Source organism: Sinocyclocheilus rhinocerous, unplaced genomic scaffold, assembly GCF_001515625.1.
Source record: "Sinocyclocheilus rhinocerous isolate Xijiao unplaced genomic scaffold, SAMN03320098_v1.1 scaffold1785, whole genome shotgun sequence".
Lineage (NCBI taxonomy): Eukaryota > Metazoa > Chordata > Actinopteri > Cypriniformes > Cyprinidae > Sinocyclocheilus > Sinocyclocheilus rhinocerous.
Window position 1 is genome coordinate 993,756 of NW_015627538.1, and position 14,814 is coordinate 1,008,569.

Sequence of the window (14,814 nt, forward strand, 5' to 3'; positions counted from 1 at the left end):
CGCACACGGTAAGTCACCGGCCCAATCTTTTCCAGCACCGTCTAAGGACCCTGCCAGGTGGCCAGGAACTTGCACGCAGCGTTGGGGACTAGGACCATGACTCGGTCTCCGGGCTGGAACTCCCGTGGTTGGGCTGCCCGGTTATAGTGGCGCTGTTGGGCCTGCTGCGCCTTTGGGGACTAGGACCATGACTCGGTCTCCGGGCTGGAACTCCCGTGGTTGGGCTGCCCGGTTGTAGTGGCGCTGTTGAGCCTGCTGCGCTTTACTTAAGTGTTCCCGGACTAATGACATGACCCGGTCGATCCTTTTCCTCATCTGCTTCACGTGCTCGATCACCGAGCGATGGGCTGCCGGCTGTTGTTCCCAGGCCTCCTTCACCACATCCAGGAGGCCGCGGGGTTGCCGGCCAAAGAGGAGCTCGAAGGGGGTGAAGCCAGTTGAGGAACTTCGTGGATCCCGAAGAGGACATAGGGGATCATAAGGTTCCAGTCGCGTTTGTCCTCCGCGACCACTCGTCTCAACATCTGCTTCGCTCGAAAGGCACCTCGATGATGGGCAGCGGTATCAGCGGACTGGGGGGAGGCGTCCTGGGTGACATCACTTGGCAGGTCGGGCAGACTTGGCAGAACTGCTGTACTTCGGCCTCCAAGCCCGGCCAGTGGAAGCGGTCGCGTATCGCTGGATGCTGTTCGCGGCCCCGAGATGCCCTGCCAAGGGATGTGAGTGGGCCAGCTCCAATACGGGCTCCGTCTTCGTGCGTGGCACCACCAACAATAATTTTTCCTTCGCTGAGCGACACAATAGAGCAGGCCGTTTTGGACGATGAAACGCGGGAGAGGATGGGGGCCAGGCTGAACTTCCTTGCCTTCGATGACCCGGACCTGGGTCCAGCAATGCTTCAGCCTGTCGTCCTCGCGTTGTTCCTTTCCAAATGAGCACCCTCCCGTCACCTGTTGGAACACATCATAGAAGAGGTTAGGATTTTGGGAGGGGGACTCACCTTCTCTCCCGCTGTCCGAGGCCAGAAGAACGGGGTGCTGACAAGGTCCTTTCGTGGGCCTCCATCTTCGGCGGCCTCCTCTTGGGCTGGCAGGCTGCGTAGCCGTGGCCAGCAGGCGGTCAAACCCGGGCCAGTCTCTCCCGATCAGCACGGGGACTGCTCTGACCACAGTCCATCCATCCATCCATCCTGCTGATCCCCTGTGTACCTGTAAGAAAGACACTCTACAGTTCCAATCACTATTTATATTATCATTTGCTTAAAGGCAGAGTAAGTGATTTCTGGTAGCCAATGTTGATATTTGAAATCACCAAAACAAACACGCCCCTAAATTTCAAATGGTTTTCAACGGTCGTTTGACCTCTTTCTCGCGTCCAGTGTAGGCAGACTTTAGTTGTTGTAGACACGGTGTTACTCACCTATTGAGAAGAAACAAAGCAACCTCGGCGTCCGATCGCAGGCCTCCGCTCCTTGAGTTCTCTCCAGCGCTGGAAAGCTGATCCGATATTTACACGGGTCCTACTTCTTGCCTTATCGTTCCGCAGACGTTTTCCTCTTTTGTTTTTTATCCGCCATCTCTATCTTTCTGTCACTCGGCTCGGCTAATGTCCGTCCCATGCACTGAACGCGCTCTCCTCCACATCACGAGTAGACACGCCCCTTATTGCTGATTGGCTACAAGTTTGTTTTGCGATTCGGCCCGAATCAGTTTTCTAAAGTGTTTTTGAAAAATCACTTACTCTGCCTTTAAGACTGGTTTTGTGGTCCAGGGTCACATATAATTAGTCATGCTAACAAAAACGAAAATTTGCTGATAATGTACTCATCCCGAAGCCATTCAAGAAATGACTTCATCAGAGCAAAGTACTGTAAGTCATATACATCTTGGATGGCCTGAAGGTGACTACAGTAGCAGCAAATTTTCATTTTGAATGGACTATTCCTTTAATACTGACATTTGTTCTTTTCAGATGATACTTTTTTAAAGACAATTTCTTAACTTCTGAAATTGCTACTTGATGCCCTGGTTGAACCGAAACCTGGACAAATCGTAAAGTTGCTGATTCTAAGTTTGCCCACATCTGAAAAATGTTCTAAAAATATTGAACTGAGTTCAGATAAACAACAATTTTATTAGCTGTTTCAGTAGTATCGTCATAACGCTGATCGTCACAGAGGAGAGCGGGAATAAAGAACGTTAACTCAGAGTTGGATTTTTAATTTTAATTTTTTGCTTAATAGCAAAAATACATTAGTAAGTCACACATAGGCGTAACATACGTGGACCCTTTTAATAAAACATAAATTCGTCCACAGCACTTTTCATTGGGCAAGTGTGTTTAAGAAAAGGTTTTCAAGGGACGCAATGTAACGTTACTGGTGTTTAGATGCGATTTGCAGAATCGACTTTAGCTTCCCATAATAACGTCACCGTTAAATGCGTTTTGTCCTTTACTGGCACCCGTAGAAATGACGAGGAATGTGATGATGATGTAATATGTGTGTGACTGGTGAAGTCAGCCTGTAGTCCAATCTCGTGCTTCTCCGTCAGGATGGTAATGTAAAACAAACTACTTTGCTTTTATAGTTATTTAATTGTGATTCGTGTATGATATCGTGTTTTCCTCATAAAGAAAGAGCATGCGGTTTACTGCGATTGTGAAGAAAATAACAGCGCACACTAGAAGATGAGAACGAGAGCAGCAAAAACATGTCATGTCATCCGCCCAGTCAGTTCAGCACAGTTTATAGTCTGGGTTAAAATTAATCTGTCAGACTGCAGTTTTTGAATTTATTGGCAGAAAGTGATGACGACAACTTTATTTTGCAGGGGACCCAGGTTAAAGACGTGATCATTAAACCTGATGCTCCAAACACGCTCCTCCTAGACAAGCATGCCGACTATATTGCAGCCTATGGCTCCAAGAAGGATGACTATGTAAGTTGATGGCTTACAAAAATGCAAAAAATGGTTTTCCTTCAAAAAGCAATAAAATCAGAGGTTAATCCCCATGTATTCTGCACCATCTCCTGCAGGAGTACACGCTGTCAGAGTACTTGAGAATGAGTGGCATCTACTGGGGTCTGACAGTGATGAGAGCCGCAGTCCTGCAGAGTTCAGCTCCAACCCTGAAAAAAAAACTAAAATCGCATTAAATCCTGTGTTGGTCTAACCAGACTTCATCACGTCGCGTATGCACGCCTCTGTAGGTGTGTTTTGTTTAGCTTTTGCAATATACTCGATAATGTCATGATGTCTCACGAGTTCAGTATTTTAGCTAAACCTGCGCAGATTTGGCCTGCATGAACTTCCCCAAGAAATTAATGAGTGAACATAATTTACGAAAAGTAACCCGCCAAATTGGCTAGTGATTTGACAGTGTTACCCGCCACAGCTGATTTTTACCCGCATTTGGCGGGTTGGCGGGTGTTAATTTCAAACCCTGATTGTAATCATATGTTTTTCTCATCCTGTCTCTAGATTTACTGCTGCACAGGTTTCTTGTCGATCACTGGGCAGCTTCATCAAGTAAATGCGGATCTGTTGGGTTGGTGGCTCTGTGAAAGACAGTTACCATCAGGAGGCTTGAATGGGAGACCAGAGAAAGTAAGATGTCCTTTAGATCAAAGATATTAAAGGGTTAGTTCACCCAAAAATGAAAATTATCCCATGAATTACTCACCCTCAAGGCATCCCAGGTGTATGACTTTCTTCTTTATATTATATTATAAAGTTATATTAAAATTTGTCTTTGATCTTCCAAGCTGTTTAGTGGCAGTCAGCAGGTGTTGCAGTTCATCAGTCCAAAAGAAGTTAAATAAAGTTCATCCATCCATAATAAAAAGTGCCTCACACGGCTCCGGGGGGGTGAACAAAGACCTCCTGTAGTGAATCAATGTGTTGTTGTAAGAAAAACAACCATATTTAAAACATAATAATCAATTTAATCTAGCCTGCGCTCACTGTTGTAAAGGGAAGCAGTTCCGGGCGGATGACGTATGGAGGTCGGCGTTGCACATGCGCCGCTCAGAAGTGACGAACGCGGAAGCGCAGGGGAGAGATCAAAACAAAACAACGGTCACGAATTAGAAGTACAAAACGAGGATTTGTAAAGAAGAATGTCGGCATGCGCAACGCTGACCTCATACGTCATCCTCCTGGAGCTGCTTCCAGTGTACAACAGTGAGCGCAGGCTAGATTAAAGTTATTATTACGTTTTGAATATGGATATTTTTCTTACAAAAATGCATCGATTCGCTACAGAAGGCCTTTGTTCAGCCCCCGGGGCCGTGTGAGGCACTTTTTATTATGGATGGATGAGCTTTATTTCACTCCTTTTGGACTGATTAACTGCAACACCCGCTGAGTGGCATTAAACAGCTTGAAAGATCAAAGACAATTTTTAATATAACACCGATTGGATTCATCTGAAAAAAGGAAGTCATATATGCCTAGGATGCCTTGAGGGTGAGTAAATAATGGACTAATTTAAATTTTTGGGTGAACTATCCCTTTAACATATGCTAACTAATTAAAAAAACGTGACTTAAAGGGATAGTTCACACAAAAATGAAAATTCTGTCATTAATTACTCACTCTCATGTCATTCCAAACCCATAAGTCTTTCGTTCATATTTGGAACACAAATTAAGATATTTTTGATGAAATCCGAGAGCTTTCTGAACCTCCATAGACAGCAAAACAATTGAAACGTTCAAGGGCCAGAAAGGTAGTAAGGATTTGTGACGTCAGTTGTTCAGCCATGTTATGAAGAATACTTTTTTGTGCAAAGAAAACAAAAATAATGACTTTATTCAACAATTTCTTCTCTTCCTCGTCAGTCTGTTCACAAAAGTACTATGATGCATAACTCTTTAGAACTAGTTATATTTTCAGTCATAGCTGGATATTTAATTGTATCCTAAGTCTGACTTTTGACTATCAGTGTATTCTGCTCATGAAGTGACCATCTGATCCAGTTAGTGTAGGTACAGTTTATGTTGTAAAAGATTAAAACTAAAATGATTACCATAATAAAAAAAATTTGAAAATAGTAATTATATATATATATATATATATATATAGATGAGGTCTTGCCATTCTTTAAACCGAGCTCATCAGTCTCTGCAGTACATTCTTACCAGTGTTCTATATTTCCATCCAGGTGGATCCTTTCCACACTTTGTTTGGTGTGGCTGGTCTGTCTTTGCTGGGAGATGAGCAGATCAAACCAGTGAACCCTGTGTTTTGCATGCCTGAGGATGTGCTTCAGAGGATTGGCCTCCAACCAGACTTGCTGAGCTGAGTTGAAATTCAGCATGGCCATTTTCCTCTTCTCCTACCCCTGCACAGCCAGCCGTTTTGAAACGGGCAAACCGTGGAAAGCTGTCATCTTCAACTAACAATCAGTGCACTGTTTAGAGGGACCAAGAACTTTAGAAAGCCCCTTAACATTGTGTGCTTTTTACAGAAAATTGTTCTCATCATTGTGTAGGCACAGTATTACCATGCTTACTTTTGTTAGTGGGCTTTCTCTATTTAAAGATGCGGTTCAAAGAGGGACATCTGCTATTTACAGCTTTCACTGTGTATTAAAACGTAACTTTATTTATATGAGTAATTCAGCAGGTCACTTTTTGGTGTCAACCAAAAGTGTTTATTCAATGAGGGGAGAGGTCGCTCACTCATCTCTGATGGCTTTTCCAAAGCGAGTATGCGAGACTAATAAATTTACATGTTACATCAGACGTTAAGCACCATAAACATGGATTTCATGCATGAGATTAATTTTTATGTCCTCTTACTGTCATTTGTTCACATCAATTGTCAAGGTTTTGTAGGTCCTCACATCTCTCAAGCATTTATTGTGCAACCATTTTAAAAGTCATGTTTGCTTTGCAACTGCTGTTATTTCTAAGGTTTGGGAGAGTTTTGCTTTTGTGGTATGAATGAATTCTCTCACTCTGGCATTGATGCCAGTGTGTGAAGATACCTGTTGTTTGGGATCGAATAAATGTGACTTTAATATAAAAAAAAACTGTTGGATTATTCATTGTCAGGTGGGAAACTGTTGGTGTTCTCCACAAGGAATCAAGTGTTCATCACCCCTAGAGCATCTGACACTGATTATGATTAATCTTTGTTGGCCTGCTGTTATGTGATGTTCCTCAGTAGTGCTTGTACATTTCTTTGCTCGGTGTAGGTTAGAAATGTTTGTATCAAATAGAAAACCATTAAATTGAATTGATTACCAGTTTTAGTCAATCAAACTTTGAATGTCACAAATTATCTTATGAGGTTGTGTTTACTAAAATTCACTTCAAAATAGGCTTTTCACACTGCTTTTAAATTTATATTCATATTTGCTAGTTAAAAACAAAGCTGCAAAACTTTCAAGTATATGAGCACGGAGTTGGAAAAGTGAAGAGGCAATCAACTCGGGAGTGTGTGAATTCATCAAGAGAGCAGCAATCTACAGACCACTGACAGATTTGCAGAAACAAACACAAGGGTTGTTAGGCTACGATGAAACCCCACTGGCTCTCATTACAACCTGTTCAGAGTGTGGGAGATGTGCCACATGTCACCACAGTCTCCTGGCACTTATGTTTTTGTTAGATCACCTCACATGTGCAGAGACACGCACAACCTCTGCCTCTGTTAGTTTAATTAAGACATGGGTTTTACGACTAAATATGCTGTCGCATTTATTTTGAGTTATATGAACTGTTAACTGAAAAGTTCTTTGGGAAATCTAAAATGGTTCTTCTACAACAACATTGCAACCCCCCTCTTTTGGAAGCTTTATTTTTAAGAGTGTATAGTGGAAAAGGGTTCTTGAGATTATTAAATGGTTTTTCACACTAAGAAAATTGGTTCTTTTAAGAACTGTTTACTGAAAAGTTCTTTAGGGAACCAAAATGGTTCTTCTATGCCTATGGCATCACTAAAAATCCCTTATTTTTTGGAACCACTGTTTTTAAAATGTAGGTAGGAAGGCGTTTGAATATTGTCTTGGACAGAGTCAAAAAGGTTGAGAATCACTGGTATGTGACAGGGATACAAAGATGTGTTTAAAATGCATTAGCCAAGATTTCATCTGTTTGGTTTCTCTATTGAAGAAAGTTTGCACTGTACGTAATTCACAGCTAATGTTTACTCACCTGTAAAATGTTTAGCTTGCTTTATATCTATGTGAGATTTACTTGATTATGATAACAAATTAATACGATGTGAAATCAGTACATTAGCTTTGTTTAATACTAGATTATTCAATTTTTTTTACATTTATTTATTTATTAGAAGTTATTATTTATGAGTGACCAAACACAACCGTGGGTGATGTTTTTTCCTCTGATTTCAGCTGCCTGATGTCTGCTATTCCTGGTGGGTTCTTGCCTCTTTGAAGATCATTGGCAGAATTCACTGGATTGACAAAGCAAAACTGCGCAGTTTTATTCTTGCTTGCCAGGATGAAGAGACTGGAGGCTTCGCTGACAGGCCTGGAGATATGGTAACAGAAAATTTTGCATATGCATAAATATTTTGCATGTTGTTTCTCTAGGTCTTGCCATTCTTTAAACGGTTTTTCACACTAAGAAAATTGGTTCTTTTAAGAACTGTTTACTGAAAAGTTCTTTAGGGAACCAAAATGGTTCTTCTATGCCTATGGCATCACTAAAAATCCCTTTTTTTTGGAACCACTGTTTTTAAACGTGTAGGTAGGAAGGCCTTTGAATATTGTCTTGGACAGAGTCAAAAAGGTTGAGAATCACTGGTATGTGACAGGGATACAAAGATGTGTTTAAAATGCATTAGCCAAGATTTCATCTGTTTGGTTTCTCTATTGAAGAAAGTTTGCACTGTACGTAATTCACAGCTAATGTTTACTCACCTGTAAAATGTTTAGCTTGCTTTATATCTATATGAGATTTACTTGATTATGATAACAAATTAATACGATGTGAAATCAGTACATTAGCTTTGTCTACACTGGATTTATTCTTATCTTCAAACATGCTTTTTAAAGCCGTTTTGTTAATCTGCTGTAGAAGCCATTACAAAAATCCAATGTCCACACATTCGGAAAGACATCCCATGCGGAAAGACATCCCATTAGCAACAGCCTCTCTCTGACTGACACCTTGTTCAAGTTGGTAAAACAAGTACATCTTTTCCATAAAGAGTGTCTGTACGTCTTTTACAAGCCTGGAAACATTGCAGAATGGTATTGATGCCTCTATTGATGAACTGAATGTAGGACATTATGTCTAGCCGTGCATGAACTGTGAATCGGACAGAAAGGAATCGAATCCCTCACTTACCCTTAGGGCAAGTTATTTATTTTTCATTAGCTCAAGTTAAAAAATATAGATGTGAATCATTACCCTAAATTTTTTTTAATTGGATGAATGAAACATTTTTTTCAGTGCTCGGAGGACGATGGGTTTCATATAATAGTATATAGAAAGCTTTACAAATCAATTGCTTATAAAATTCAAGACCCCATAGCCCATGAAACAAGGGATGGATTACTCTAATTTACTTTAGGATGGTGGTTATCATTGTTATCTGACATGTTCTGAGGATCCTCTGTAAAATATTACGTCAAATGTGTGTTTATTTAAAGTCCAAACAGAGAACCCAACTACTAAACATCACACGTCACATCTGAACTCTGAAAGCTCTGATACAAAGTTAGACACCTTTTCATTCAAATCCCTCTGCTTGTTGTTTAAAATTTCAGCATGTTGAGAATAATTGTATTCTTTGAAGAGCAGCTCAAGGCCGTGTTTAATGGCTGCCTTCGATATGTGACTTCTGCCATTGTTCATGCTGTCTTGATTTTGTAAGTATCTTGACAACATCTTGCCATCTTGGTTTCGCTGCTGTGTACCCATATTATAAGAACCACCTTGCTCACATAAGGGGTTCCTCAGTACAGGAGGCATATGAAGAGCAACTTTTTGTTGTCTTTGATGCGCTTGTTTTGCTCTTCTGTGAAGGGTGAAATGTGTAGGAGGCGAGGAACTGTTCTTTAGATCTGTCTTTGCAATATGTGAAGGGCTCTTGGTTGAAGTCTTCTGAGGACATCCATCACTTTTATCCTCATCTTTTTCATTGCATTCACTTGAGGATAACTCAAAATGAGACAATGAGGCTTTGAAATAATCATCCTGGCGGTTTTTTAAATCCTTATGTGGCGAAACGTAGGTATTAGTGCTGCATGTTTTATAGGTTTCTGAAGTCAGTGTGTGCTGTTTGAGTTCTGACAGATCCCTCTCACAATCACCAGAGGTTTCATCACCCAAACCGTCATGCTTCTGGCCAAACATGTGGTTAGACTTCATTGAGTTACCACTTTCAACACTCAAATCAATATTACCGCATTTCTTTGCTTTCTTGGATTCTTTACAAGTTGAAAAGGCAGTACTCACTGATCTCAGATGAGCAGCGTAGGCTTCATGACAATATCCGCTTATCAGGTTTATGTCTATCAAGGTCTTTTGAAGCTCTTGTATTTCTTTGTTGATCAAAAACATTGATCTCCTGTGATCTCTCCGCAGAAGTTCCCGCTCTTCCACATACCAATGTTAAAAACAGTTGTGCTGCTTAATCTTTTTGTGGGAACTATGCCACATTTTCAAGATTCTTTGATGAAGAGAAAGCTCAAAAATACAGCATTTATTTGAAAGAGAAATCTTTTGTAACATAAATGTCTTTACTGTAATTTCTGATTCATTTCATTCATCCCTGCTGAATAAAAGCATTAGTTTCTTACCAGAGGGTAATAAATTATCATGAGTGCATACTTTTCTAAAATGTTGCAGAATTAAATTAAATAAAATGACCCAAGTAAAAATCAACTTTTAGACATTGCACACAATGAACTTTACAGATCAGGAAAATGTAGCATTTTGTGCACAGCAAAAAGAAGTGTTTAGAAAAGTGCTGTTTAGTGTTTCGGGAAGGGCAAAAAATCAGAAGGCCCTTTAGCACTGATGTCTGCATCCCGTTCTAAATATTTAATTATAATGGGTTTACATCTATGCTATACAAATCTGAGCCAAAATGTCAGTTGTCAGCTTCAGACAATGCATCTTTTCTCACATCAGTGCATCTCGTAGACAAAAACGCTTTATTTTTCCATTTCAGCATGTTTCTTCAGTTCGACAGAACATGTTGGCTATACAAAACATCACATGAAAAAGAGGACACAATCAAATCAGATGGAAAGAAATGCTTTCTGTCTCTTTAAATACTGAATACAGTTTGACAAGACCACAATAACAACAGTAAGAGTGAGAGAGTGGGCCCTTCTGAATACGTACAACTGCTGACTCACACACTGTATCGCCACTCAAGACGCTAAAACCGTTCCTCATATCACATGAATAATTGATGTTGCTTTTAAATGCTACAAAAATAACATGAAACAGAATACAAAAAATCCATTTCCTTTTCGGCCATGCCCGCAGTGTGTGCGTCAGTGAATTAAAAGTGGCTAGATCCTCACAGATCATCCCTGCGTTCCATTGCTTGTTTGTCCCACAGAGCTGGAAAGAAAAACCAATGCAGAGTTTTATTAAGCGGCATTTGGGTTTGCACCAAAGCGATCTCAGAGATTCGGAGTCCTTGTCCCACCAGCAGACACACAGTTTGGAGGCGAGCGCCAGCAGTGAGCACTGACATTTGGCTGCGTCTGATCCAAACTCCACCAGCTGAGCCTTACACCAGAAGAGTGGCTAGAAGGTCTACGTTTGTTTTGTTTTGGCTAATAAAAATATATCGTTACTATTGTAAGAAGATCAGTTGTTCTCTGTTTCACAGTGTTTCACATGCATGTGAACGTCTAACACTAAGTCCCTAGCTGCTGGCTACCACAAAACACATTTCTTCTCTCCCTTCAAACGGAAAATAAAACTAAACCTCTGAAGAGAGTCCTTTGGTGTCATTTGTTATTATTAGGAGGAGAAAATCCTCTTTATTTCTGGGCTGAGTATGGTGTAAAGACGATGTGTGTGTGTGTTCCAGGTGTTCAGCTTTACATCAGCCGCTAAAGCAGGGCGAACGTCTCTTGTCCTCGGATCAGCGGCGAGGAGCTCGTTCGGTAAAAAAGAAGACACGTGAATCCGACTGCAGCCGGAGGTCTGGATGAGAGGGCTTCCCTGAGGGAGTATGGATGGAGGGAGAGCGTTAGGCAGTCTGGGCATCGGCGGAGCTTCTTAAATGCAGGCCAGCAGAAAGGCCAGTAGCAACAGCAGCACAGCTAGGCATGGGCCATCTGCCCTGCAGCGCTGGCTCTGATCAGTCAGGAATGGCTCTGGAGACTCGTAGCCCGAACCATCTGAAACACACAAACACAGAGAGACAGCACGCGGAGAAGAAGCGCTAGGAAATGCATACCTTTACTCAAAGCAGCAGGGGCCCACAACACTGACCTAATTAGAGTTTAATTACTGAGGCGGAGGATCTGGTTCACATTTCACACAGCGTTTTTATAGATTACACGGACCTGACGTATCTGTGCCAATGAATTTAAAATAAACACTGGATTTCTACTTGGAGGGTGAGCGATGTTGTTCTAGACAAAGTGACCAGGATACTATTCAAAAGCTTGGGGTTGTTCGTTTTTTCCATTTCTTTTGAAAGAAGTCTCTCATGCTTACCAAGGCGGCATTTGTTTGATCAAAAATATAGTAAAAACTGTAATATTGTGAAATATAATTACAATTTAAAATAGTGGTTTATTTTAGAATGTAATTTATTCCTGTGATGCAAAATTGAATTTTCAGCCATCACTCCAGTCTTCAGTGTCACATGATCCTTCAGAAATCATTCTAATAGGCTAATAGGTTCTTGCTGCTCATCAAACATTTAATATTATGATGATACCATTATTATTATCAGTGTTCAAAACAGTGTTCAAGTGTTTTTTAATGTTTACATTTTTGTAAGATTCTTTGACAAATAAAGTTCAAAAGAACATTTATTTGAAATTGATTTTTTAAAAATGTCTTTACTGTAATTTTTTGATCAATATAATGTGTCCTTGCCGAATAGAAGTATTAATTATTTTTATTTTAAAAACTTACTGACCCTAATCTTTTTAACAGTAGTATGATTTGTGAAGATTTGTGAATAAAGCAGCATTTTCATATCATATGTTCAAAAGAACAAAACTGCCATATATGGAGAAATTGGCACACAGTAAAAAACAAAACAAAAGCAAATATTTTTCATTTTCTTCTCTGAGTGAGTTATTCAGCCAATTATTCAGTCGTTTTCAATATAAGAATGTAAGTAAAATTGTTTCTATTGTAATTTATTCACTTGTTTTCTTACAAGATAAAACATTTATCCACAACACAACTGTATTGTATACTGTAGCTGAGTAGAAATCCCTATTAGCAACCAGCAATACAGCAACTGAGCACCAGAGATTACATCATTGGCATAATGAAAGTAAAAATGTTGTCTGAGCTGTTATTTTTAAAATGTGTAAAACAAGAAGGGTTGTAACTATGAATGTAACTTATGATGCCATTACCTGACACCCTTTTCAAATTTGACTTACATTCCCCAACAATTAAAGGGATAGTTCATGCTGTCATCATTTTTTCACTCTTATGTTGTTCCAACCCTGTATAACTTTGTGGAACACACACACACACACAACAAATATTTTGTCTGTTTTGGTGACCACTGACTTCCATTGTATGGACAAAAACCCCCAAAACACTGAGACATTTCTTAAAAGGGGTCCTATTATGCTTTTTCACTTTTTCAACTTTAGTTAGTCTGTAATGTTGCTGTTTGAGCATGAAAAAAGATCTGCAAAGTTACAAAGCTCAAAGTCCACTTCGAAAGGAGATATTTTATTTAACAGAAATCAGTAAAAGAGCATAATAGGACCCCTTTAGGATATCTTCTGTTACTGTATGTTCTACATAAGAAAGAAAGACATACAGGTTTTACTCACATGAGGGTGCGAATAAATGATGACAGAAATGTCTTTTTGGGTGAACTATCCCTTTAATATGAGGTTTCCATTGGTGAGTAATGAAGGTAAATTTAAATAATCCACAATAGTTCTAAAAGTTCCCCTTAGACCTCAGCTGCTGTTTTGATGGATGTAGACTGCATTTGAACACATTCCCGCAGCTTGAAAATAAATATGACATCTCATTAACAAAATGTTCCTGGAAAATGTGTCAAACACTGCTTATTTGCATTCCTGTTATGTCTAACAGAAGGTTGGCATGTAGACATGAGGGGATATTATTTTCTACACCGGCAGGGCAAAACAGTTAGAGCATGACTTACTTGTAGGCTTCACGTACACCTTCAACTTTAAACACGGCTTGCCAGCGTGGTTAGGATGAGGAGAGGCTGTTGAAAAGGAAGTTGAAGAGAAATAATGAGCTAAATGTGCTTGTGACAAACAGAATCATTCAACAAGCCAATGAATCAATCTGATTAAGATCCTCTTGGTGACACTTGTGAACTTCTCTCAAGCCTTGGAGTTAGTTTGACCCCTTGACAACCAAATCAGGAACAAAGTCTGAGATTTTCTTCATTCGGAGGAAATTGCTCTAACCTTCACCAGCTTGGTGTCGTCACATACAATGGTCTGCGACACAGTGTTCCCATGGCAAATTACCCCACATAGCACTCAGTGAACTGAGAGCAAAGAGTCACTATTGAGTCAGCCAACAGATTGGCTCCACCAGAACATCAGCAACACTGCTTGTGTCTCTGCTCCCCAGACACAAGCTTTCTGACAGATTACTTCAATCATCTGTGTTCTACAAACACAACAACTCTACTGCTTATTTCCTTATAAGGGTCTGGTGAGAAAGAAGGGGCGAGTGAAATCATTTATTTGAACTTGACTGCAGTCAAATGTCCACAAAGAAAACCCAGCACATGAAGAAAACAGCCTATTTCAATGTCCTTCTCAAGCTTTTTGAAGTGGGATTGGTCAAGAGCAGAGGGTTCCATTTTTTGATGGCAAAGACCCACAAATTATCTAATAAAACTTTTTCACTCCCATCCCCCTCTATCTCCCTTTCACTTCCTTCCCCATCTACATATTATCTTATCTGAATAAAGGCTTGAAAGTTCTATATATAAAACAATAATCACTTTAATCTAGCTTGCGCCAACAGTTGTACATGGAAGCAGCTCCGGGCGGATGACGTAAGATGTCAGTGTTGCGCATGTGCCGGTGAGTCTCGTGAAAACCAAGGTTTGTTTACAGGAGCAAAGGAAGATTACATTTTAAATATGGTTATTTTTCTTACAAAAACGCATCGATTCGCTACAGGAGGCCTTTGTTCACCCACCCGGAGCCGTGTGAGGTGCTATTTATTATGGATGGATGCACTTGATTTAACTTCTTTTGGACTGATGCATGCAACACCCGCTGAGTGCCATTAAACAGCTTGAAAGATCAAAGACAATTTTTAATATAACTCCGACTGGATTCAATTCATGAGCTAATTTTCATTTTTGGGTGAACTACCCCATTAATATATAAAGTATTAAAAATTTTTTTAGTATATTTTAATTACATTTTGGCTGTGATAAAACAAAAAATGTACTATATATAAAAGCCAGTAGTTTATTTTCTTTCTATCACACTTATTTTTTATTTTATCACACATATTTATTTAAAACAATATTGTAAAGATACAAACATAAAAGTTTGGGGTTAGTAAGGTATTTTTATGTTTTTAAAGGAAGTCTATCACCAAGGTTGCATTTATTTGAACAAAATACAGAAAGAAATGTAAATATTATTACAATT

General features: G+C 39.8%; 2 protein-coding genes across 2 annotated transcripts in view; one reads left to right on the top strand and one right to left on the bottom strand.

The window, feature by feature from the left end:
* The first annotated feature begins 2,452 nt into the window (after positions 1 to 2,452).
* On the top strand, positions 2,453 to 8,775 carry LOC107729403 (geranylgeranyl transferase type-2 subunit beta-like). The gene is made up of 7 exons (XM_016539890.1): positions 2,453 to 2,556; positions 2,635 to 2,730; positions 2,832 to 2,939; positions 3,038 to 3,091; positions 3,483 to 3,608; positions 7,366 to 7,515; positions 8,749 to 8,775. Exons 2-7 carry the CDS (start codon positions 2,689 to 2,691, stop codon positions 8,773 to 8,775), a joined length of 507 nt encoding a protein of 168 aa, XP_016395376.1. The 5' UTR covers positions 2,453 to 2,556; positions 2,635 to 2,688.
* A 2,262-nt stretch (positions 8,776 to 11,037) lies between these two features.
* The window catches only part of LOC107729478 (ephrin-A2), a 61,193-nt gene continuing 57,416 nt past the window's right edge, over positions 11,038 to 14,814 (bottom strand). Inside the window, exons 3-4 of the mRNA XM_016540009.1 lie at positions 13,329 to 13,394; positions 11,038 to 11,346 (exon numbers count right to left, since the gene is read on the bottom strand). Of these exons, the coding sequence (XP_016395495.1) occupies positions 11,228 to 11,346; positions 13,329 to 13,394 (185 nt within the window). The 3' untranslated portion in view covers positions 11,038 to 11,227. The remainder of the gene's footprint in view (positions 11,347 to 13,328; positions 13,395 to 14,814) is intronic.

What these genes read in the sequence shown, in the direction of transcription:
- LOC107729403 (XM_016539890.1), top strand. Translation starts at nt 2,689, where the DNA reads ATGAGAACGAGAGCAGCAAAAACATGTCATGTCATCCGCCCA. An exon ending in CATGTCATGTCATCCGCCCA is followed by an intron (nt 2,731 to 2,831) that starts GTCAGTTCAGCA and finishes TTTATTTTGCAG; the next exon opens with GGGACCCAGGTTAAAGACGT. An exon ending in GCTCCAAGAAGGATGACTAT is followed by an intron (nt 2,940 to 3,037) that starts GTAAGTTGATGG and finishes CATCTCCTGCAG; the next exon opens with GAGTACACGCTGTCAGAGTA.